The 25677-nt window shown below is 48.9% G+C and overlaps 1 protein-coding gene across 1 annotated transcript in view; it reads right to left on the reverse strand.

Annotated features, from left to right (window-relative positions):
- Positions 1-8540: 8540 nt before the first annotated feature.
- Positions 8541-25677, reverse strand: part of CAPN8 (calpain 8) — a 70705-nt gene continuing 53568 nt past the window's right edge. The window contains exons 12-21 of the mRNA XM_061160123.1: positions 24039-24250; positions 21900-21936; positions 21533-21601; positions 18738-18795; positions 16722-16786; positions 13254-13322; positions 12765-12843; positions 12104-12220; positions 10793-10851; positions 8541-9643 (exon numbers count right to left, since the gene is read on the reverse strand). Coding sequence (XP_061016106.1) covers positions 9620-9643; positions 10793-10851; positions 12104-12220; positions 12765-12843; positions 13254-13322; positions 16722-16786; positions 18738-18795; positions 21533-21601; positions 21900-21936; positions 24039-24250 — 789 coding nt within the window. The 3' untranslated portion in view covers positions 8541-9619. The remainder of the gene's footprint in view (positions 9644-10792; positions 10852-12103; positions 12221-12764; positions 12844-13253; positions 13323-16721; positions 16787-18737; positions 18796-21532; positions 21602-21899; positions 21937-24038; positions 24251-25677) is intronic.

The raw sequence follows: 25677 nt of genomic DNA on the forward strand, positions 1-25677 counted from the left end.
GACATGTGATAATGCATCTATTTCAAAACAATATGAAAGAAAGCTACTTACTTGTTTTAATGTACTATCCAACCTAGTATTAAAAAAAAAATGCCATGTGGCAGTAAAAACAAAATGGAAAAAAACTGGTCTGCTTTAATCACCACAACGCAAAATGAGACTTTCAGACGTGAAAACGTGGCCAGTCCCCAGTGAGTCTCTCTCCTCGTAATGTTCAGCTATAATTATGTTTGCATCCTGTCTGCGTGTTATTATTTACATTTCTGTGTTGGTGTTTGCACAGTTGGCAGGGCTCCCAAGGAAGCTTTCCTTCTGAGCCCAGAGATGTCTGCATGTCTCCTAGAAGGGTTGTTGAGGTTCCCCAGACAACTCTGCTCTTTCAGATGACAGCCAGCCTCTGAGACTAGGAGGATCCTGCCAGCCAGGCGTTCCTTCTGTCTCAATTGATCCATAATCAACCTCTCTCTCTCTCTTCCCCTCTCTCTCCTTCCTCCACCCTGCCCCTTCATCTCCCTCTCATTTCTGGGAGAGCATCTATTAGAATCACTTGTGCAATAAATAACAACCCCTTTATAGCTTCTAGTGCTTCCCCTGTGTAATTAGGAAGTGCATTGTTGTGTAATTCAGAAATTAATTAGTAGTAAATGTTTCAGGAGTGCAGGTGGAAGCCGGAGGCTGGCTGCACTTCCTTCGTCCTTGCTTTTGGCTCCAGAGGAATGTTTCTTGCCTCCTTCAGGGGCTTTCTGGGGGTTGGCCCTCTCTTCTTCACCCCGGGTGGTGAGAACACAGCTGCAGAGGCCACGGCTGGCTGTACATCTAGGTGCTCTGGCCCAGTGCTGGGCAGCAGCCACAGAAGGTGACTCTCCGCTGCCCAAAGAGCTCCAGGGATGCCTCTGGTCCAGGGGGCAGAGGGAGTGGATGTTACCCCACAGCTGAACCTCAGAAGGCCAAGGACCCTGCCCTCTCTGGGGAATAGCCTGAAATTCTTTCCCTGCGATGTAGAAAGGCAAAGTGTCCCCCATCCCCTGCAGGATCATGGCACAGAAGACAGTAATGAACAAGGAAGGTGGCTACTTTCCAGCCCAGGAAGTCCTTGTAGGGATGCAGTGATGGCCTCAACGTCACAGCACAGCCCCGAATCTTCCAGAAGAGCCCAGGCCTCTCCAAACAGGCTGTCTTTTCCTATGCTCTTCCCTTCTCTCATGACGTTCCCTCCATCTAGAACACCTTTCCCTCTCGCTGACGGTTGCCTGCATAATACCTAGAATATTTGCTGTTCAGTCGCTAAGTCATGTCCGACTCTTTGCGACCCCATGAACTGCAGCACTCCCAGCTTCCCAGTCCTTCACTCTCTCCCAGAGCTTGCTTAAACTCATGTCCATGTCAGTGATGCCATCCAACCATCTCATCCCCTCTGTCCCCTTCTCCTTCTGCCCTCAATCTTTCCCAGCATCAGGGTCTTTTCCAATGAATCGGCTCTTTGCATCAGGTGGCCAAAGTACTGGAGCTTCGGCTTCAGCATCAGCCTTTCAATGAATATTCAGGATTGATTTCCTTTAGGATTGACTGGTTTGATCTCCTTGCTGGCCAAGGGACTTTCAAGAGTCTTCTGCAGCACCAGAGTTCAAAAGCATCAATTCTTCAGTGCACAGCCTTCTTTATGGTCCAACTCTCACATCCATACATGATCACTGGAAAAACCATAGCTTTGACTATATATACCTAGAATAGTATATATGTGTGTGTGTGTGTGTGTGTGTGTGTGTGTGTGTGTGTGTATACTGGAGAAGGAAATGGCAACCCATTCCAGTATTCTTGCCTGGAGAATCCCATAGCCAGAGGATCCTGGCGGGCTACAGTCCATGGGGTTGCAGAGTCAGACACAACTGAGCGATCTAGTGCCATATATGTGTACCTATCTGTACATATATATACATATATATATACTAGAATAGTAAATAGCTGATGCTTAATATTTACCTAATGAATGAATGAATGAAATCCCAGCTGCCCAGTTCCTATCCATCTCTCAGGAAGCCTGCTCCCTTTCCTGAAACAGCATGGACCTCTCTTCTCTTGTGGCCTGACTTCCCTGTACCTCTTCCAGCAGTGATGTTACACTGTTTTAAATTGTTGTTAGCTGTGTGGGAATCTGTCTCCCCCACTCGCCTGTAAGCTTCTGGGAGACAGAGACCTCTGTTACTCATATTTGCGCTGCCCACCCCGCTTCACCCCCACCCCACCCCCACCCCCACCCCCACAACTCCCGGGATGAGCACTGAGCCTGGATTGTAGCTGGTGCTTCAGACGGTCACTGACTGAATTAGTGAGTCGACTGAAGGGCACGGCTGCACCTCCTGGGCGCCCACCCCACTGCCCTCGGAAGGCTGAGGGGATTCCACCCCAGGTCTCCAGGAGGGGACTAGGGACCAAACAGAAGCCTCTCGTGCCCACCGGGAAAGCCCACCGTGCAAATCCACGCTTAAGTGTCTGTGAGGTTCTGGAACAAGCTGCCTGCCAATCCCCCCAGCCCAAGCATAAACAGAGTAACTGACTACAAGGACATTTTGGCTTGAATTTCATCACCAGATAATGTCTCTCATCTCCTAATCTTCTCTTCCTTGTTGAATTCAATTCGACAAGCTGAAATTGAAGGCTTACACTCCGCACGGAACCACCGTACCTTCTAAACCCCAGAGAATTCCCATGTGCTTTCCTGTGATTTTACCAACAGAGCCATTCCCCTCTGTGAATACTCAGAGGCAGATGGCTGGTCTACAGTGCCCGCCCATTGCCTCCCCAGAGCCTGGTATCCTCAGGGCCAGGACAAGTACCGCCCAGACCCACTGGCTGAAAGGAGCGTTTCCTGGTGCATGGACTCTGGGAAACTGGCTGAACCTCGGGGTCAGAGAACAAGACAACTTGAACAAAAACTAGGTAAGGCCCAGAAGGGAGGTTCCAGCCTGGATGATCCTGGAGCCAAAGGGCTAGCAGCAGGAGATGCCACCTGCAAGACTGGGTGTGCTTGGATGGCAGCCACAGTGCAGGGAACATTAGACGCCCTTTTCTGAGACTCCAGTCCCTACAAACCATCCTGCATGCTCCTGGGGAGAGGGCAGAAGCTGGGGAGGATGGGCACTCTTCAAGAGATTTAATTAGACGGAGAAGCAGAGACAACCGCTTCATATCACCAACGTTCTTCCTTAAAACTTCAATTACATATCAGTCATTCAAGACCTCGAAGAATCGGAACATTGCTGTAGGTTAAAACTGGTAAAATGAGGACCTTGGTTGAATTCCCACTTAAATAAACCAACTGTAAAAGTGCATTTTAAAGTCAATCAAGAAAATGTGGGTATAGGTTGGTTATTAGATGTGACTGAGAATTATTGCTAATTTTGTTAGGTTGGATAACAGTATTGTGGCTGAGTAATAGTGTCCTTCGCTAGAGATGCATAGCAGAGGATAAAATGTCATGATGTCTGTGATTAACTTTAACAAAAACTTCTTCAGTAAATGATAAAACAGATATGGTAAAATATTAAAAATCATTCACTCTAATGAATAATACATGAGACTTCAGTATACAGTTCCCTTATATGTTGTTGATATTTATTATATATCTTAATATTTATATATCAATAATTCATAAACATATAAGTTCATAAATGGATAATAATAAATTATAGCATAAATCATTTTAATAGAAATAAATTTATAAAATATAAGAATGTGAATATAACAAATATAAAATTTTTCAAAAAGAAAAAGCAAGTTTCAGCAGAAGGCCGTAAACTGCCAGGTGTCCCCACACGCCTGCCCCCTGGCTCTGCAGCAGGCACAGAAGGGAGCTGGGCGAAGCATCACTGGCCTTCACGAGACCTTCATAACTCAGCGAAGGTGGGACAGTGTTCCTGCCTTATTTCCACCCCCCATAGAGCCCTATGTTTAATCAACTGGTGAAGCAAGCACAGGCCTCCCAAAATTGTAAGGAGCTGACATCTGTCTTGACGACTTGCAAACTCCAAATTGTCACTCTTTCCCCCACTGAGGGGCCCTCTGTCTCCATGGAGCTGCCACTAGTAAGTGACCGTGTGTGTGCTCAGTTGCTTCGGATGTGTCTGACTCATTCGACCCTCTGAATTGTGGCCCACCAGGCTTCTCTGTCCGTGGGATTCTCCAGGCAAGAATACTAGAGTGAGTTTTCATGCTCTCCTCCAAGGAATCTTCCCTACCCAGGGAATGAACTCAAGTCTCCTGCATTGCAGGTGGATTCTTTACCGCTGAGCCACCAGGGAAGCCCAGTTAAATGACCACTGCTCTCCATTTCATAGGCCTGACAGGTGTGCATCAGACAGAACCGATGGCAGGTGGGATCCAGGATGCGTGTCTCCATCCTTGTCTGAATCACACACATGGGCTTCCCATCACCCCACCTATAACACAGAACTGAGGAACAACAACAACAACAAAAAAGAACTGAGGAACAGAACAAAATGGGCAAGTCCTTCCAGACATTGTCTTTTCTGAAGTGCAGAGAATGGCGTTGGGGCAGAGGGTCTTGACTGTCCACTCTCAATTATGTGAACTCTCCAGGTTGACCCAGCCCATCAATCAAAGCGAACAGTTCATGTATGAAGTGAAAGTGAAGTCGCTCAGTCATGCCTGACTCTTTGAGACCCCGTGGACCCACCAGGCTCCTCCGTCCATGGGATTCTCCAGGCAAGAATACCGGAGTGGGTTGCCATTTCCTTCTCCAGGGGAATCTTCCCGACCCAGGGATTGAACCCAGGTCTCCCACATTGCAGGCAGACGCTTTAACCTCTGAGTCACCAGGGAACGACAATTGGGAAGTGGGGACCCCATAGGAGAAGTATAGAGAAGTATGGCTGGTGCAGGGGGTGGCTGTGTCCTGAAGCCAGAGCAGAAGCAATTACAAGATGAGAAACTGGGACATCTAAAGCTGAGAAGACGCTGGGCATCTGAGAGGCTAGACAACCTGAAGCTTGCAGTGAAAGGAACGAAGTCAACCCTAGTTCAGCAGGGTGAGCACAGCTGACCAAGGAAGGGAGGACTCTGTTCCGTGGCCCCACTGCCCCAGCCCAGAGGAGCGGCTGGCATGAGGGAGGCAGAGAGGAGCGAGGGGAGCACTGGGCAGGGCGGGGGCCTCCACCAGCTACAATGGCAAGATGCACAGGACGCTGAGACCTGATGCTATCAGGACCTGGGTGGGAAGAGCGCCTGCCGCATGTGGCAGGGCCACTGGTCGGATTCTCCCAACCCTGCTCAGTGTGGCTTCTGCAATTGTACATAACCACCAAAAGCCTAACCTGGGCACGTGATGTGACGAGGAAGCTGATAACGCGAGGCCCTAAGCTCTCGCAGGAAAGGGGACTTGCTAGAGATGCCTTGCTAGTGTGGAATTACCCAGAGTATCTGCTACACCCTGATCGCGTCCCACCCCATCATCAGGTTCCCTGTTCCCCGAGGTCACAGTTGAGTCTGGGGGCTGCATGGGGGCGTGTGTGTCTCTGCATTTACTAATGAGGAAACAAACTCTGCCTTTGAGAGGTGATAGGACTCTGTAGGTGGAGGAGGATGGACAGGAAGGGAGGGAGGGTCACCCAACCCCCACAGCTGCCTCCCAGGCTACCTGGAGCCTCCAGCTGAGCCACTTCTCTCTCCTTCCAGAAAGTGGGGAACCCAAGAGCCCCCATGGATTCTTTGCACAAATCACAGGAGGCGGCCATGTCTCTGGCGGCAACAGCTCCCTCTACTCCTTGCCCTGAGTGTGTGTGGGGGGGAGCAGCTCATCAGGGGACCCCCCCCCCAGGGGACACATCTTTCCATCCCCCCAGCCCTTCACCCACCCACAGAGGCTGGCTCTAATCCAAATATCAGCAGTCCCCCTAGGGCTTCTGCTGCTGGAAATTGTCGTGAGGGACCAGTGCAAACACAGTGTCTATTGGGAAAACCAAGTGGGACCCAAGCTACAGAGCCTCCTCAATTGCAAAGGAAAGGACACGGTTTTCATTCACTGAGCACCTACTCTGCAGGGGCACTCTTCTAGGCTCTGGACGAACTGGGAACACTGCATTCACAGACCATCCATAGCAACAGGGAGGCCGTGAAACACAATGCAATAGCGCGTGGGGAGTGTGGGAAGCCAGGGGAGCTTCCCTGGGGAATCCATCCAGGAGCCACCATCCAGGAGGGGCTGAGCTTTCCTGAGACACAGCCACATCTGGGGTGATGAAGAGGCCACATCAAAATGCAGCAGCCCCACTGCCTTAATCCAGGGGAAAGAAAGGAGCATAAAGCAAACTCTCAAATGTTTAACAGGAAAGCTATGTGGTGTTAAGATCCTTAACCGGCCTCATGGGCTATACCGGTAAGAAGTCTTCAGGATAAACCTTACCTGGGACCCAAGACCCCTAAAGCAAATCCATTTCGTATTGAAAGTATATAGGCTTTTTGGTTAGCAAACTATCCCCTAAAGTAGCCTGTAGGCCTTCAAAATAAAGCTAATAGTTGCAAGTCGATTATAACACAATATTTTTCATTTAGGCAGCCATGCTATATTCAAAATATTAGAATGGCTTTGTAGCACTTAATATTTTTTTAATTTATTTTATTGAAGTATAGTAGATTTATGACGTTGGGTTAATTTCTACTTTACAGCAAAGTGATTTAGTTATACATACATATATTCTTTTTCATATTCTTTTCCTTTATGGTTTATCACAGGATACTGAATATAGTTCCCTGTGCTATACAGTGCAGCACTTTTTTCTAAATACAGTGGGACAGGGACCTGAACCTGGTCAGTGAGCATCAGACTAACACCAGTTGGGCTGATGGGGCAGGCTGGGTGGTATCTCCAGGTAGCCTAGAGTACTTGGACATAACACCTCCTAGGTCCTGCTGATGACAGCTCTGGAGATGAACACTCCCTCATACCTCTGACTGGATGAGGAAGGACCTCTTTCCCTCTTAGACCCACAGGCCGCCAACCAAATAGAGCTCCTTCTCCACCCTCCAATGAACTGAGCTCTCTGCAGGGGCGCCATCCCAAAGCCTCTCCCTAGAAGTGAGGTCCCAGAGCTCCCAGCATCTCCTTCACTTAAGGGCCTACCCCTGCTTCCCCCTGGGCCATGGGACAGTTGAAGGCAGTAAGGAGTAAAGCTGACTGGTGGTCAGTCAGAATGGCCATCATCAAAAAGTCTCCAAATAATAAATGCTAGAGAGGGTGGGGAGAAAAGGGAACCTTCCCACACTGTTGGTAGGAATGTAAACTTGTGCAGCCACTATGGAAAACAGTAGGAAGTTTTCTTAAAGAAATAAAAATAGAGCTACCATGTGATCTAGAAATTCCATTCCTGGGTATATATCCAGAAAAAAATAGAAACACTAACTTGAAAAGATTATAATAGTCAAGACATAGATACAAACCAAGTCTCCATCTACAGATGAATGGATAAAAGAAATGTGGTAATATATATGTATTATATATACATGTATGTATACACATATATATACAATGGAATATTAGTCATAAAAAAGAATGAAATAATGCTATTTGCAGTAACATGATGGACCTAATATCATACTAAGTGAAGTAAGTCAGACAGAGAAGAACAAATATTATATATCACTTATATGTGGAATCTTAAAAAATAATATAAATGAATTAATATACAAAACAGAAACAGACTCACAGACATAGAAAACAAACTTATGGTTACCAAAGGGGAAAGGGTGGCGGTGAGAGATAAATTAGAGGAGTTTGGGGTTAACAGATACAAACTATTTTACATAAAATAGACAGGCAATAAGGATTTACTGGATAGTACAGGGAACTGTATTTAATATCTTATAACCTATAATAGAAAAAATCTGAAAAAATATATATACAACTGAATCACTTTGCTTTACACCTGAACTAATACAATCTAGTAAATCAACTATACTTCAATTTTTAAAAAAAAATCTGACTTGTGTTATGCCATACTTATAAGTCATATTCCTATAAAGAAGATTCATCCGGTTGCATTTATAGAGGTCAAACACTAACCGTTAATCAGACTACTACCGAAACCAAGGTGTGAATGTGTGTTTTCTCGCCAGTTGCTCACTGCAATGGACTGCATGGTTGTGCTCCCTTCAAATTTAGATGTTGAAACCCCACATCACAGTGTGGTAGTTTTAGGAAGTCGGACTGAGGAGTATTAGGGTTAGTTAGATAAGATCGGGGTTTCCCTGGTGGCACAGACTGTAAAGAATCTGCCTGCAATGCAGGAGACTCAGATTCGATCCCTGGGTCAGGAAGATCCCCCAGAAAAGGGAACGGCAATCCACTGCAGTATTCTTGCTTGGAGAATTCCATAGACAGAGATACATGGCAGGCTACAGTCCATGGGGTCACAAAAGAGTCAGATGCAACTAAGCAACTAACACACACACACACACACACACACACGCGCGCGCACACACACGTAAGATCATGAGGGTGGGGCCCTCATGAATGGGATTGAAGTGTTAGTCATTCAGTCGTGTCCGCCTCTTTGTGACCCCATGGACTACTAGCCCATCAGGCTCCTCTGTCCACGGGATTAGGATTAGTGCCCTTACAAGAGTCACGAGAGAGCCTGCCTCCCTTCTGCTCTTGCCATGTAAGGACACAATGAGAAGTCCACAGTCTGTAGCCCAGAAGCAGATCTCACCAGAACCTAAGTGTGCTGCACCAATCTCAGACTTCTAGCCTCCAGAACTGTGAGAAAATAAATGTCGGTGTTTTATAAGCCACCTGGTCTCTGGTATTTGCTAGCGCAGCCCAAATAGACTAGGACATCCATCTTCCTTTATACTTCATTTCCACAGTCAGCGCGCGAGAGTCAGCTCCGTCCCCAAGTGCCCATCAGGACGCTGGGCTATGGCATCTATTTTCTTACCAATAACAAAGATACTCCTGTTCCACTGTGAGCAAAACTAACCTGAACCTCATCTCCCCTCAGGTAAGAATTCCCCCCAGCAAGAATTTTCCCTCCCTTTGCTTTCCCTTGGGCAATGCTGACTTGGAGTGTAGCAACTTCTCCATCTGCAAGTGAGGAATAAAGAACTCCTCCCCTTGCAGCTCATCCCAGCACCTATCTCAGAAGGGTGGGGAGCAACTCCTCTCCTGCAGGTGGTCCCTGGAGGCAGTTTAATCTGTAGCAGGCCTCTTCTCCAAGAAATCCACCCACATTTCTCATCTTGCAGCAGCTTTGGGCTGGGTCATTTCTCAAGGACACCTTCTTTCCTAAAGCAGGAACACCCTAGAGCAACCCCCAGATTGTGTATCAATAGAGAAAGGCACAAACCCTTTTGGCCCACAACTTTAATCAATTTCTGTCCCTCCACTGTGCCCTGGGATTGGCTTAAATGCTGTTGAAAGAGATCTCAAGACTCCCTGATTGCTCCAGTGGGAGAAGCCAGGATTTTAGGAAACAATAAACAACAAGGAAGAGATGAAAAATTAATGAATACCCCCTTAAGGATAAAAGTTCACAAAACTGCAAAGAAGGGGAGAAAAGACGCAGGCAGGTTGTCAGGGAGCGTCACTGATGACCAAAACCCTGGGTCACACCAACATACAGCACAGCCACTGCAAAAGAAGGAGATAGAAGTAAGCTCAGGGGCCCTCTGGGAGCTGGTGTGACTGCACCAGAAATGTTCTCCAGCCTCACATGGGTGTGACTTGCTCTAGCTCCTTCCCCAGGAAGTGCCTTGCTCCATAAGTGGAAGCAAGGAAGCCCTTCACTAAGTCACTGCCTCCCAGCCAGAGCCCCATGGACATATGACTTAGGAAAAGCTTAGCCCCACAGGGACTTACAAAAATTTCAGGTTCAACCCAATTGAGCCTAATATGCTTCTAGGAAGGCCTTCCCTAGATCACTGGAAAGGGGTCAGCAACACTGCCATTCTAGAGCAGAAGAGAAGTGGTTGTACCCAGACAACTATGCAGGACCAGGAATAAGCCAGTGCTCCAGCTCTTCTGCCTGAGAAGCTGGTCGAGGGCAATGGCCCCCTCCTGAATCCTTGGGACATGCCCACACCTGCAACTCCACAGGCTAGTAAAGGCCCTGCTGCATAGGCTGCGGCCTTCCACAAGGAAGGGCATGGCATTCTCTGCCTAAGATATTATGAGCCTTGTACACAGTAATTTACACCCATTTGTTTTGCATCTACTCTTGTTGCTGTTCAGTCACTCAGTTGTGTCTGACTCTTTTTGACCCCATGGACTACAGCATGCCAGGCTTCCCTGTCTTCCACCATCTCCCGGAGTTTGCTCAGATTCACATCTATTGAGTTGGTGATGCCATCCAACTATCTCATCCTCTGATGCCCCCTTCTCCTCCTGTCCTCAATCTTTCCCCACATCAGGGTCGTTTCCAGTGAGTTGGCTCTTCGCATCAGGCGGCCAAAGTATTGGAACTTTAGCATCTACTCTATGTTTTGCAATTTAATTCTTTCTGATTTCCTTCTATATGTCAATCAAAGACATTTTGCCTGAGAAGTTAGGCACTTTAAACTGTACCCACCACCCCCAATTTCATCCAAATTAATAAGAGCTTGCATCTTTGAAATGATCTGAGATATAATTGATGATAATCACACTCCTCCCAGAAATGCCTGCCACAGAACATGCACTGTTTCCACAAAGAAATAAGATAAGCCAGTGTGAATAAACAGCAGCAATACCATCCAAGAATTTTCAAGTACCACGAGCAAGCAGTTTACCAAAACTACTTACCTCAGCCACAGAGAGCTGGACAATGCCATTCTGGTCCTTGTCCAGAAGTCTGAACAGTTCTAGAATGCCAGAGCAGGAATGAAGTCAGATAAGGATGCTCCTGGACTTTGGAACAGCCAGAGAGCTGCCTCTGTCCACCCCACACCCACCTGGCACCCTCCCTCCGTCTCCTGCACCCTCTCCAGCTCCCACCTTGCCTCAGGGACCCCAGGAAGCCAGATCTGGATCCAGAGCCCAGAGCAGTGGGCTTTTGGCAGCAGATGTCCACTCGCCCAATTAGACAAACTTCCAGTTGTGAGCAGAGAAGTTCCTTTTGCCATCTGCACACTCAGAGCTCTAGAAACTTGTAATTCTTTCAACAGGGGTGGGGGATGGGGTCATGGAACAGGGGTGGTTGCCCCTTCTGTGGGTAATCTAGACACTAAGCTTCGCCTCTGGCTGCCTGACCTTTCCCCAAACTCCCTCCCTTAGTAGGATATATTAGCATAAGCATGGGGCTTCCTAGATGGCTGGGTGGGTAAAGAATCCGCCTGTAATGCAGGAGACAAAGGTTTGATTCCTGGGTCAGGAAGATCCCCTAGAGGAGGAAATGGCAACCCACTCCAGTATTCTTGCCTGAAAAGTCCCAAGGACAGAGGAGCCTGGTGGGCTACAGTCCATGGGGTCGCAGAGTCAGACATGACTGAGGGGCTAAGTACAGCATTACAGCATAAGCCTAAGTGGGCAGAAGACTATCCACAGCCTCCCAGAAGGAGACCCCTATTCCCTCTCTGGGAGGTGATACCTGCTCTCAATATGATTCCCATGGATGAGAACAGACACCAAAAGCCATTTAAGGACCATTGCAGGACTCATTCATTTGTTGCAGTGACTGCACACAATAGGTGCACAAAAATCTCCCAGAGAAGGCAACACCTTGGGCATGGCCAGCTTGGACTTCCTCAGCCCCTTCAGTTTCTGTTGCCCCTCCCTCAAGGATGCCACAGTTACCTAAGCCTTTCTGGTTCTGCCTTCTGGCCCTGCCCCCTGCCCCTTCCTATACCTCGGGAGAGGTGGGGTGGGTCAGGGTGGGGGTGAGGGGGCTTTCCTGGTGGATCAGATGGTAAAGAAACTGCCTGCAATGTAGGACACCCCGGTTTGATCCCTGAGTTGGGAAGAACCCCTGGAGAAGAAATGGGCAACTCACTCCAGTGTTTTTGCCTAGAAAATCCCATGGACAGAGGAGTATGGTGGGCTACAGCCCATGGGGTCGAAAAGAGTCGGACACAACTGAGCAACTAACACTTTCACTTAAAGGAGAGAGTGACTCACTGAAGAGGGTCTCCAGGCGGATCATACAAGCAATGAAGCTATCAAAGTCCATGGTGAGTTTGCTGCATGCATACCGCATGGCGATGGTCTGCTGGACCTGGTCACTGAGGGTGAAACCTGTGGGCAGAGGGCGGCCAGGGTCATAGATGGAATGAGGGGCTCAGTTCTGTTTCCAACAGAACTCAGGGCTAACTCTGGCCTGATGCTGCCCCCTTCAAAGGATACCAGAGGATTCTAGCCATCAAATCAGTTTCCTTTTAGAAAATCCTCAACAGGATGAACCTCCTCCCTGGTCCAAAAATAGGCCTGGAGCTCCAGCACTAACTTAGCTTTGCATCACATGGACCACAGCAAAAAAAAAAAAAACAGGGAAGGTGAAGGGACTGCCTCTCCTGCCCATTCCCTTCACAGCCCGGTCCTGTGATTGCTGTCACCTTCCCAGGAATAGGCAAAGTCCTTGGAAAAAGTCTAAAGAATCCAGCAACTGCAATCCTTCCCTGCTCGCCAGATAAGGAAGGTACTCAACACATCTTTGTTATCACACTGACATCCAACATAAGGTAATTACCACTGACAGTCATTAGCAACCACCATCATATTAAGCACATTTAAAATGAGCACATCCTGGTCTCAAGATCTTGCCTGCAAGATGTGTCCTCACCTGCCTTCTTGAGGGCTGTCCTCATCTCATGGGCATCAATAGTCCCCGAGTGGTTATGATCCGTCTCCCGAAAGATCTCCTAAAGCAGGAGAAAAATTCCAGGTGAAAACAGCTATTTGCAGCCCCTGAAGAACCATCTCCTTCCACCCCACTGCTTCCTCAACAGGCCGGGGATACCCTCAGAGGCTTCACTGATTCCTCCCAAGAAGTTTCCAGAACAAAAATAGGAACTTGTGCTGAGAGCCAGTGCTAGTCCTTTTGCTCTGTGAACAGTGGGACTTCCTCTGGCAGCACTGGCGCGGGGGCCTGCTTAGTCCTTCCTGGACAATGTGTCCACGTCTGGTGTTCACTTTGACCATGATGAAGGATCTGGTCAGACCAGGACAGGAGATTGATCAGGAATGGGTGTCAGGAAGGGCAAGGCACTAGAAACAGAACGAGGAGAGTGACCAGAGCCCAGAGGTGACCCAACAGGGAGAAAAGGGTTACCAGATACTTCTGGATCTTCAACCAGAGTGTCTTGAATTCCACCAGTTCCAGGGAGCCTGTCCCATTGCTCTAGGTGGGTTAAGGCCAACACAATCAAGCCCAGATTCCACAAGCTTTATGGATCCCATTCTCTTGTGACCTTGCACAGTGAGTGTCTTAAGACCTCAGTGAACAACCATGTCTGCAGTAAGCAGGGCCCTGGGGGTCATGGTGGGAAGGGTTGGTGGGAGGCAAGTTCAAATAAAGATTAAAGAGTCAAATGCTCATGAAGGCCCTCATTTGAGGTCAGGCACAGAGCTAGGGGCAAAGGGCAAGTCAGGAGCCTAAAGCCCTCCTACAATATCATTCATTTAGTGTCCAGCATCCTCATCATCATGGGACATTGAGAGGGTGGAACTAAACAATCTGTAGTAAATTCTCTTCCAGATTTAAATGTCTGCCATTGATATTAGAGGTGACGGCAAAATGGTACCAGAAGAGTTCTCAGGAGCATGAGATTGGGATTTTTAGCCACATGCAGTCTACACATATTTGTCTGGTGCTTTGAAGGGGCTCTGAGCTTCTCAACATTGATTCCCAGGGATCCTGGGAGGACAGCTGGCTCAGCCAAAATGGGCCAGGGGTTCAGTGCAATCCTCTGTGTCCAGTGAATACTGATTAAGCACTGGGCTAGACCTGGGGGGGGTGCTTTTGAACTGTTTGTGAAGTTTGGTCTCTTTGAAACTATCCTTTTCTTAGCTATCCCAATTAATTAATAGACACCAGTGTGTTACAACTCAGGTGTTAAAATTCTGAAACAGACCATCATTCTCACCTCCTTCAACTAGCCAAACAAAAATTCATGTTTACACTCAAGACTGTAAACCTCAGCCTTTAAGGAAGTCTGTGCCTTTTATCTCCACAATCTATGCTGAGTGTTGGATGCACCACAACCTTCAAATCCTCACTAATATGCCTACCAACATACCTGAGGATAGTAATCCGCAAAGAGGGCTAACGCTATGGTCTAGCCAGACCTTACTTGTATCTCATTTCAGCCTCACAAGACCACAAGAGCTACACTCTGTTATCCCATTTTCCAGGAGAAGACATAAGGTTCACAATATTCAATAACTGTGGTAGGGCCAGAACTTGGGTCTCCTGTCTGTTCCAAAGACCTGTGACAAAGCACCAACATATCCTCAATTCCAGATGGAGCTGCCGACTCCCAGGCCTTATCCCAGATGCCCTGAATCAGCATCTCTAGGAGCGAGACCCAGGCAACTAGATTTTTAAAGCCCCATGATTTTTCAGTGCTGATACATGCTACACTGGACCACATGTTATATGATTCTATTAACATGAAAATATCCAGAACAGGCAAATCTATAGAGACAGAAAGTGGTAGTGGGGCAGAGCGTTTGGGGTTGTTGAGCAAAAACGTGAGTGACTGCAAATATGGGTGCAGAGTCCCTTGTAGGGGTGATAAAAAGCTCTAAAATGGATGGTAGTGTTTGCACAACTCTGTGAATATACTAAAAAACCATGAAATTGTACCCTTTAAATGGGTACATTGGATGGCATGTGAATTATGTCTCAATATTGATAGCTCAACAGGTAAAGAATCCACCTGCAATGCAGGAGACACAGGAGACATGGGTTCCATCCCTGGGTCGGGAAGATCCCCTGGAAGAGGAAATCACTACCCATTACAGTATTCTTGCCTGAAAAAATCTCATGGACAGAGGAGCGTGGTGGGCTACAGTCCAAAGGGTTGCAGAGTCAGACGCCACTGAATGACTGAGCACACACGCAAAAAGCGTTTACACAAGGCTCCATGGGGCTTCCCTTGTGGCTCAGATGGTAAAGAATCCACCTGCAATGTGGAAGAACTGGGTTTGATCCCTGGGTTGGGAATATCCCCTGGAGGAGGAAACGGCTACCCACTCCAGTATTCTGGCCTAGAGAATTTCATGGACTGTATAGTCCATGGGGTCACAAAGAGTTGGACACAACTGAGCAACTTTCACTTTCACCATGGGCAGTTCTGCTATATTTTCTGGCTCAAAACCACTGCCCCCAAACCATCCAAATGGTGAAATGACACTCTTGAAGAATGACTGAGGCACAGTCCTCCTAGAGCCATGAAAATGAAAACACCCCTGGGAACAATGTTTGAGGGACCAAAAGGTCACCCTCAAATCTAAATGAAAGTTCATAGGCAAGTTTGAGAAGAATGACTCAGAAATCAAGGAACCGTTTGCAGAAAAGCGAATCAACAGTTAACAGTTCTTCAAGGCCCACACGTTAAACGTGGACCTCACTGAAGGACCATGCTGGCCTCATAGAAGGCCACAGGGCTGGACAGGTCCAGCATCTGAAACTCTGGGACCACAAGGATAGAACCAGCTCTCCGCAGTTGACACCCCTAGCAGAGGTCAGCACACTCAAGCTGGTCGTCCAGGCCCTCTGTGCATGGCCACCGTGCAAGTACAACTCATCCCTCCCACCCTAGAGGTCATCATATCTCATCACAGATGAAGCCCGCAGAGCTGAAGTACATCCTCCGAGGCTCCAGTTTTCAAAGAACTCGCCTTCACCAGCAGCACCATGGGACACCGTAACCTGGACCCACCCAAGAACACGTTTCAAGGAAGGGGTGCCCTGCCCTCCCCCACTCTGTGCTCAAGCTGTTCCTTCCACCTGGAATGCCCTGATCGTCTCCATTCCTCCCCAAGTCTGTCTCATTCTTCAATATAGAACAAGGGTTAAATCAGGTCAGAGCAAACAAACGCGTTCTATCCCGTGTGATCAACTTCTCAACAATTGGCGTCAAGGCTGGGAGACAGAGACAGATGGGGATGGGGAGAGCCAGGGAGAGGAAGGAGAAGGCACCGAGCCTCCTGGGAGGGATGCTGTGATCAATGGGAGGAAGGTCACAAATGCCATTTCTGCTATCTCTGAACTATTGACATGTATATACTACCACAGGCAAAACAGATAGCTAGTGCGGAGCTGCCGGATAGCACAGGCAGCTCAGCGTGGTGCCTGGTGATGACCTAGAGGGGTGAGATGGGGGTAGGGAGGAGGTTCAAAAGGGAGGGGATATATATATAATTATGATTGATTCACGTTATTACACAGCAAAAACCAACACAACATTGAAAAGCAATTATGCTCCAATAAAAAAAAATTAAGTTCTTGGTGAAAATGAAAAAAAAAATGTGAATCACCCAAAAAAAAGAGGATTTTAAACAAGTCATTTAAACACAGCACACCTCAGTTTCTTCGCCTGTAAAACAGAGAGCATCTCAGGCTTACTGAGGAGCAAAAATGAGATGACATTTTTCTTTCCAGCTCAGGCAGGGTACCTGCCATATGTTCAGAAAATGCTGGTTCCCTTCTCTCTCTTTCCCCTGCCTCCATCTCAGGTGGAGGAGTCGAGAAAACCAGGATCAGAGTAAAAATAATGTGGCATTTAAAGGATACATCCATCAGGCTGATCATCTCTCTGCAAGTGTTGATGTCAAATCCATCAAATTTGATGTCTGTTCCTAAATATTTAAATAGAAAGGGGGGAGTCAGGATCATTTGAAGGCACGGGAAATCACCTCCCTTGTAGGAAGCCACCAAAGACACCAGCCAGAGTACAGAGCCGAACGTGAGCTCCACATAAATGAGCGAGCTTGGTGGCAGGCTCCTGGGAAGAGGTCCCCTGGGGTCCCAGAGGTGGATGCTGGCCGCAAGGTTCAGTGTCAGAATCTCAGCTTTGCTACCCACAAGCCATGGAACTTCAGCAAGCTAATATCTCTGAGCTGCGCTATTCTGCTCCATCAATAAGAACAACAATAATACTTGCCCCCAAAGCCAACTGGTGATAAAATTAGATAATGTAAGTGAAGTTCTTAGCATGGTGCTCAGTCTATGGCAAGTTCTTAATAAATCAGCTAACTTTTTATTGGCCGGGTATTGTTCAAAGCACTCTATTTTGTTTAGTCTCTACGTCAAGTCCAGCTCTTTTGAGACCCCTTGGGCTGCAGCCCAGGTTTCCCCAGTGGCTCAGCAGAGAAGAATCTGCCTGCAATGCAGGAGTCTCAGGAGATGTGGGTTTGATACCTGGATTGGGAAGATGCCCTGGAAGAGAGCATGATAACACACTCCAGTAGTCCCGCCTGGAGAATCTGATGGACAGAGGAGTCTGGTGAGCTACAGTCCATAGCGTCACAAAGAATTGTACATGACTGAAGTGACTTAGCATGCATGGATGGACTGCAGCCCTCCAGGCTTCACCGTCCATGGAATTTCCCAGCCAAAAATACTGGAGTGGCTTGCCATTCCCTTCTCCAGGAGATCTTCCCAACCCAGGTATCAAAGCTGTGTCTCCTGGGTTGGCAGGTGGATTCTTGACTACTGAGCCACCAGGGAAGCCCTCTAAGAACTGTACCCCATGTGCTAAATACCTTCATACCCATTTTATAGATAAGGAAACAGAGGCCCAGAGACGTTAAATAATTTGCTCAAGATCACATAACCCAGGCAGAGCTGGGATCTAAATGCAGGCCATCTGGCTCCATAGCCCAAGCTTTTAACTACAACACACAGCTTCTCAAACAGTAGCTGTTAATGTTACTGCTAAATTGCAGGCATCTCTGGAATCTACAGCCATCCCTGGCTCCATGCTCACCTTGCTGACACCTGAAAGCCAAGGCAGGAAGACGCCAAAAACCCTGCAGCCCTCTCCACTTCCCTGGGCTCTTCCTCTGCCAGGCAGGAGGAGTAGCTGGAGCAGACAGTGGGGAGGGCCTCCAAGCCTGGGCTCTCAACCCCAGGGAGGTGCTCAGTCCCAGGGTGGGCTCACATCCGGCTTTGCTCCTGTGTCCTTCATGCTCAGACCCTGTTCTGCTGCGATGGGTGAACATACCCATCACTTGACCAGCCAGAAGCCTTAACCTGGCCCATCCTCGGGCTGGACAAGAAACCAGCTCCATGCCAGCTCACATGGATCTGCGGTTCACAGGGCAAGGGCATGCTTTTCCCCAGCCTGGGTGCAGTTTGATCCTCTGCCAGCCCCCAGGACTTGCTAAAGTCTAAAGACGGAGAACTGTCACGATCGAGGACAGGCAGAATCGTCCCCTCCACACACCTTCCCCAGAGGTGTACTACAGAACAGGATTTTCAAGCTGCATAGTTTCCACAGTACCAAGTTATTAATTTTGTGGGTGAATTTCATTTATGTCACTCTCAGCCCAATTTCTCTCCCGCCAGGACTCAGGACTCTTTGCTGCAGGGCCGCCTGGCCCCAGCATCAGCCCCGCTCTCACCCTGCCCACCACCCCTCTGCTCCAGCCTCTCCCACCTGCCAGACACTCTCTCAGTACAGAAGGAATCAGGGCCCTGGTCCCCATCTGCAGTGCCCCTGGCCCAGTGCCCACCCCCACTCTCACTGGCTCCCAACATCTCTCTTAGGCTCCCAGACTTCCTGAAAAGCCCCCAGGAAGAACTTACGTTTGGAAAACACTTCATTCAGAGCTGTCCTGAGTTCATTGGCCCTGATCTCAGAATCCTAGAAAGAGGAACCCGAATGCAAAGCATGTCAGACCCTAATGCATGTTTCAAAACACAAAATTCACGTAGATTCAGACACCAGGTCCACTGACCCTATGATTTTTAAAAAGTTGTGACAGCTTTAAAAAAAAAAGTCCAATTCACAGGTTCTGAGGGGCCCCCATAGCCCAGCGAGAAGTGTATATTAATGGCGTGAGCTGGGTACACTCATAGCAGAAGGCGTCACACAGGGTCTACTGCCTTTCTCAGACTTGCCCAACCCAAGACCAAGACATGGCGAGAAGCAGTAAAGGAGTCAGTGCTGACGGCCACGTGCCTGGGGTGGAGCATCCTCAAAACCTCACAACAGCCCTGTCCTCATGTTAGGGTGAAGGAAGCTGTGACTCTGTAAACTGCTAAACACCATATGGGCTTCCCTGGTAGCTCAGTCAGGAAAGAATTTGCCTGCAATGCAGGAGACCCAGGTTCAATCCCTGGGTCAGGGAAGATCCCCTGGAGAAGGCAATTCGCTCCAGTATTCTTGCCTGGGAAATGCCATGGACAGAGGAGCCTGAAGGGCCATAGTGGATGGGGTCGCAAGAGTTGAACACGACTTAGCAACCAAACCACCACCAAACACCGGATACCTTTACCACGTAATTGCCACTTGCCTGGGATATAACTGCCAGAGTTCACAGTCACCAGTGGCAGAACTGAGATTCGAAACTTAAGTCTGTCTCACCCCAAAGTACTCACTTTCCCCCCTGCATCTGTGGGAGCTGCTATTTCACATACAGCCCATCTCATCCTGGAAGTAGACATTTTGGGGACTAGGGTTTTTCACCTGCACAGGGCGGGGGATAAACTCTGAGCCTCAGGATTACTGGTCCTTTAACAGCCAGCTGGAGGACAGACCTCAGGCAGGATGACAAATGAAGCTCAGAGACAGTGAGGCTCAGAGAAGGGGCGCCAGACTAAAATCTGGGTTCCAGCCCTGACATCCCCCCCCCCCTTATTTGCCACAGGACCTTAGCCAAGTCACTTCCCCTGGTGAGGTGTGGTCTTAACACTTGTCCCCACAGGGCCCCACTGCTCCCCTCTTCCACCAGCCAGGCCCAGGCTGCTCAACTCGAAACAAGAAAGGTGGGAGCTGTGAGCTTGCCTGTGAGTGCAGCTGGCCTCATTCAGGCACAGAACGGTCAGTCTCAATAATAAGACCTGGGGACATCCTGAAAAGCCTCCAGGCCAAGAATGGGCTATTGAGAACCTGACTGTCCTTCACAAGGCCTCGTGCCCCAGCCAGCTCCTTAACCTCTCTGGGCCCGACCCTACACCAGGAGAACAGCGACAGTGACTAATATTGCCCCACCAGGCAAGAGAGAAAAGATAAGGTACATGAAGAACTACACAAATAGGAGCTTTTATTTTGTTATCAGTCTTGATGTTCCAAATGAAATATGGTCCCTTGGAAGCTAAGGCAACAAGGTTTTGTTAGCAAAAACATTGGTCTAAGTGTCTATCTAAAACATAAATTGCCTCATTTTTGCAAAACTTTCTTTAATGGCTATATAAAGGAATTGTGTTCCCAGGTTTTATTTTCTGCAAAGGATTTTAATGTATTTTCTTCTACTCCGTCCTTAAGTCTATAAAGTGGCTCAGAGCATTCCGGGGGTGGAGAGCATTATTTTTCTCCTTCTGTTACAGAATGAATGTTTGCATCCTCCAAAATTTGTATGTTGAAATCCAACCCCCAATGTTAAACTATAGAAGGAGGGACCTTTGGGAGGTGATTAGGTCATGAGGGTGGAGCCCTCATGAGTGGAATCAGTGCCTTTACAAAAGGCACCCCAGACGGATTCCTAATCCTCTTTCTGCCACATGAGACAGTGAGACATGAGTCCAAAAGTTAGAAGAGAGCCCTCCCCAGAATCTGACCAGGCCAACACCCTGATCTCAGACTGCTAGCCTCCAAAACTGTGAGAAATAAATTTCTGTTGTTCAAACGCTTCCCAGTCTGCGGTACCTTGTTATAGCAGTCCAAGATGACGGACGCCTTTCCAGGCCCTCTGGCAAACCTATTATCCTTCAAAGGGCAGTGCATTTGCTGAATTTATGGGGCCAGTTGTGACACTTGGAGTCCTGAGTCTGCTCTGACTTACAGCCCCTCAGGACCGGAATCACAATAAGCCAAGTCAGTGGGATGGGGTGGGAAGGAGCAGTGGGCTCACCAGCTCCACAAGTCCCCGAGCGGCGCTGGCACCTGGGCCAAGCTTGACTTCCACAAGCCCAGCTCTGCCGGTGTCCCTGAGGGCAGGTGAGGCAGCGGGACAGGAAGCACTTAGCCCAGGCCTGGTTGACTGAGCTGCCGGCCACCCTGGCTGGGCGATTCCTCTCGTCTCTGAAGGATATAGGGAAGTTTTGCCTCCTGGTTTTCTAGTCAGGGCTCTGACCCACCAGGGCCAGTTTACACATAGAAAGGCTTTTGGCAGGACCTGGAGACTCAAATTTTCTACTTTCTCAAAATGCAAGACGACACAGCAAGAAAAGTGGCAGTGGTCAGTCCCACGGTCCTCTCGCCAGCAGCGTAGGAAAGACCTCAGGCTTCAGACAGGAAGAGGCAACAGACAGACCTGGGAGGCCTGCGACCTGTGGCCCCTGCTACTCAAGGAGATGAAAAGGGCAAAAGACTCAGGTGACCTGAGCTTTCTCTAACACTCTCCTGCCCGTGTGGGAGCTCATGTCCGCCCTCCACTCACCTTCCCGGCAAACTTCTCAAACAGACTCCTCAGCTGGCTGTCTTCTTGCTCCACCTCGCTGGGTCGTGGCTAAAAGGCAGGGTGGTTGCAAAGTTAAGATGAGACTCACTGAGAAAAATGAAAGGTGAAGATTTAAAATTCATTCGTGCATCATTCACTACATCTGTCGCGAGTCTGTTGTGTGCTGGGCACTGCATGGGGGGAGGGGAGGCATGGTGATAAACAGGAGGGGTCCAAGGTCCTGGCCCCAGGAGTTTCCCATCCAGCCAGGCTCAGGGGTCTAGGGGATTCCTAGGCGATCAACAAGAAGCCCCGAATGACTACTAAAAGTCAGTGTCAGAGCTTGGCATTTTAAAAGGTGGCATACCTCATGTGGGTTTCCAACTACCACATCCCCAATTTCCCTGAAACACAGAGAAAGGAAAAAGCAAACATGGATAAGTATTAACAAAATGTATAGCTAATGGCTGGGTTTTTTAGGAAGTCTGTGACCCTGCTGAGGGACTGGTTTCCCAACACAAGACCTCCTTTCCCACTATCACTAAACTGCACAAATTGAACCAGGATCCCTCCCTTCATGTCTCCAACTCCCACCCCACCCTGAGTTTTTCACCAGAGACAAGAGCTGCCAAGGTCAGTGGGCCCTTCATGGAATCTAGAATATTCACCCTGGAGGACCACTCATCTGGGGAATTCTCTCCCCACTTTTCCCAGTTACTAATCTCATCTTCCCGGCTATGTGAATCCCTGCTGAAGTGGTGTCTGGGGAATGAGCCACCAAGCCCAAAACCCATGCTTACATGTACATGGTATGTGGTATGTGGTGCAATGTGTGTTTGTGTGTGTGTGGTATGGGGGGGCGATACTATGTGTTAAGTGTGTGTGTGTGTGGTTTTATGTGTGTAGGTAGTATGTGTGTGGTGTGTATGTGAGTGATAATATGTGATGTGTGTATGTACAGAAAGTATACCAGGTGTGTGTATGGTGTGTTTGTGGTGTGTGTGTAGTACATATATGTAAGGGATATGTGATCTGCATGTATGTATGGCATGCGTGTATATGAGCACAGTGTGTATGTAGTGTGTGTGGTATGTCTGTAATGTGTTGGTAGGAAGGTGCACAGTAAATGGGGTATGTGTGGCATGTATGCGTCGTGTGTGTGTATGTGTGTGTGTGTGGTATGGAGAGCTACACTGTGTGTTAAGTGTGTGTATGTGGTGTTTATGTGTGTGTATGGTTTTATGTGTGTAGGCAGTATGTGTGTGGTGTATAGTTGTGTGGTATATGTGATGTGTGTATGTACAGAAAGTATATCAGGTATGTGTGTGCTGTGTATGTGTGGTATATAAATGTAAGGGACATGTGGTCTGCATGTATGTATAGTATGTGTGTATAGGTGCAGGGTGTGTGTGTAGCGTGTGTGGTATGTCTGTAATGTGTTGGTATGTAGATGCACAGTGTATGGGGTGTGTGTGGTGTGTGTATGTGAGGTGTGCGTGCACTGTATATGTATGGTGTGTGTATGTGAGGTATGCGTGCACTGTATATGTGTGGTGTGTGTATGTGAGGTGTGTGTGTCTATATATGTGTGGTGTGTGTATGTGATGTGTGTGTGTACTGTATATGTGTGGTGTGTGTATGTGAGATGTGCATGCACTGTATATGTGTGGTGTGTGTATGTGAGGTGTGCATGCACTGTATTTGTGTGGTGTGTGTATGTGAGGTGTGCATGCACTGTATATGTGTGGCGTGTGTATGTGAGGTGTGTGTGTACTGTATATGTGTGGTGTGTGTATGTGAGATGTGCGTGCACTGTATATGTGTGGTGTGTGTATGTGAGGTGTGTGTGTACTGTATATGTGTGGCGTGTGTATGTGAGGTGTGTGTGTACTGTCTATGTGTGGTGTATGTGAGATGTGCATGCACTGTATATGTGTGGTGTGTGTATGTGAGGTGTGCGTGCACTGTATATGTGTGGTGTGTGTATGTGAGGTGTGCGTGCACTGTATATGTGTGGTGTGTGTATGTGAGGTGTGCGTGCACTGTATATGTGTGGTGTGTGTATGTGAGGTGTGTGTGTACTGTATATGTGTGGTGTGTGTATGTGAGATGTGCATGCACTGTATGTGTGTGGTGTGTGTATGTGAGGTGTGTGTGCATGGTACATGCGGTGTGTGTGTGTTGAGTGTGTGGTGTGTGTAAGAGAAGAGGCAATGTTCTCACCCAGCTCCTCCTCTATGTGGCACCCATCCCCGCTGGGAGGAAAATGCTCTCCCCCAGCTGTTACTGATGCCCTCTCTTGACCTTTTTAGAAGGAAAACTCTCCCCCTCCTACAGATCAATGTGGAGGGCTAGGAGGGGGCCCCCCTAATGAAGAACCCTTGCAGGGGTAACAGATTTCCTCCAGGGCCAGGGGTGGGTCCCACACACCGACAGGGCCCTGCACCCTCGCGGGGCCAGGTCCCTCTGCAGCCCCGCCACCAGCCCGCAGGGGAAGGACACGCACAGGGCCTTGGCCTTCTTCTCCGAGAACACCCTCAGGCAGAAGTCGCCGTCCTGGAAGGGCTGAAAGGTGGCCGGCACCACCACGTACTCCCCGGGAGGCAGCCGCACGCGCGCCGACACCTCGCGCAGGTTGACGTAGGTGCTGGAGCGGGCGGCGGGCGGGCGGCCCAGGAAGAAGTCCCGGCCCAGGTGCGCGTCTGTGTGACTCGCCAGCTGCGCAGAGCAACATCAGGGTCAGTGTCTGCCCACATCCTGGAAGATGAAGGCCGCGGAGCTGGGCTCTATCGCGTTGATTTAGGGCTCGCTGATCTTTAACCCTGGGCTGAGAATCCTAGATGTTCATTGGAAGGACTGATGTTGAAGCTGAAACTCCAATACTTTGGCCATCTGATGTGAAGGGCTGACTCATTTGAAAAGACCCTGATGCTGGGAAAGATTGAGGGCAGGGGGAGAAGCGGACGGACAACAGAGGATGAGATGGCTGGATGGCATCACCGACTCAATGGAGATGAGTTTGAATAAACTCCGGGAGTTGGTGATGGACAGGGAGGCCTGGCATGTTGCAGTTCATGGGGTCGCAAAGAGTCGGACATGACTGAACGACTGAACTGACTGACTGACTGAGAATCCATGGGCTTTGGTCTCTGCGAACTCACCCTGTGTCCATCAGCAGGTGTAATCTGAGCACCTACTGGGTGCCCGACCCCAGTCGAGGCACTGACTTTGGCTACACGACCTTGGCCTCTTCCCGGCTAAATAACGGTTGGTCAACAGGATCTCCATTGTGTGCTTGGCTTCTCTCTGGATATTTTTCCTCATGAATCACCCCTCATTGAATCCAACAGACTCTTTGCATCTGTACCTGGGGTGTGGCTCTGAGCTACCCAGTACAGGTCTGTGGCTTAAATCCCAGTTCTCAAGCATCAGCAGCCAGAAGGGCCTGTTCATCTTTATCTGGCTGGGAAAATTGCCCTGCCAGGTAACCAGGGCGTTAGGCTGGACAGTCAGGGAGACAGACAGAGGGGACGGCCACAGCCAGACTGCCCTGGGTGCCTTGGCTCTCATCTGAGGGAAAAGATGCTCTCATGACCCACTTGTTTGTTGGAGGGAGGCGGAGGCTAGGAGTGATGACACCAGCTAATTAGTGGCTGCAGAGTGCTTCGAAAACACAGGTGCCCATGTTATTATTGCTGTAATTAAGCCTTCCCTTAGCACTGTATTTTATGATCAACCTTCATCAAGATACCTGTGGCAGAGGGCAGGTGCTGGTAAGCTACAAGGGCAATGACTTCTGTGTGGCCCGGGGCTGGATTGCCCACCCCAGAGTCACAGTGTCCACTCATGGTCACCAGACCCTCTTTAGATCCCAGGTCTGCTAAACAGGAGAGAAAGGCAGGGCCACCAGCCCCCACTGCCCTGGTCAGGACTCCACGGGACCCACCAGCCAGCTCCTGATGACCTGGGTGCAAGGGCAGCCACAGCCTTGGGATCCCTCCCTGAAATTTTTTATACTCTGGGGGCATGCCAGCAAGGTCTTGGCCAAGTCTAAGCATGACTGGGCTAAATGTCATTCTTGCTGTCCCTGATGACAGCAGTCAGTAGGGGGAGGTACCAGTAACGGAGAAGTGGGGGCGGGGGTT

This window comes from Dama dama, chromosome 14, assembly GCF_033118175.1.
Source record: "Dama dama isolate Ldn47 chromosome 14, ASM3311817v1, whole genome shotgun sequence".
Lineage (NCBI taxonomy): Eukaryota > Metazoa > Chordata > Mammalia > Artiodactyla > Cervidae > Dama > Dama dama.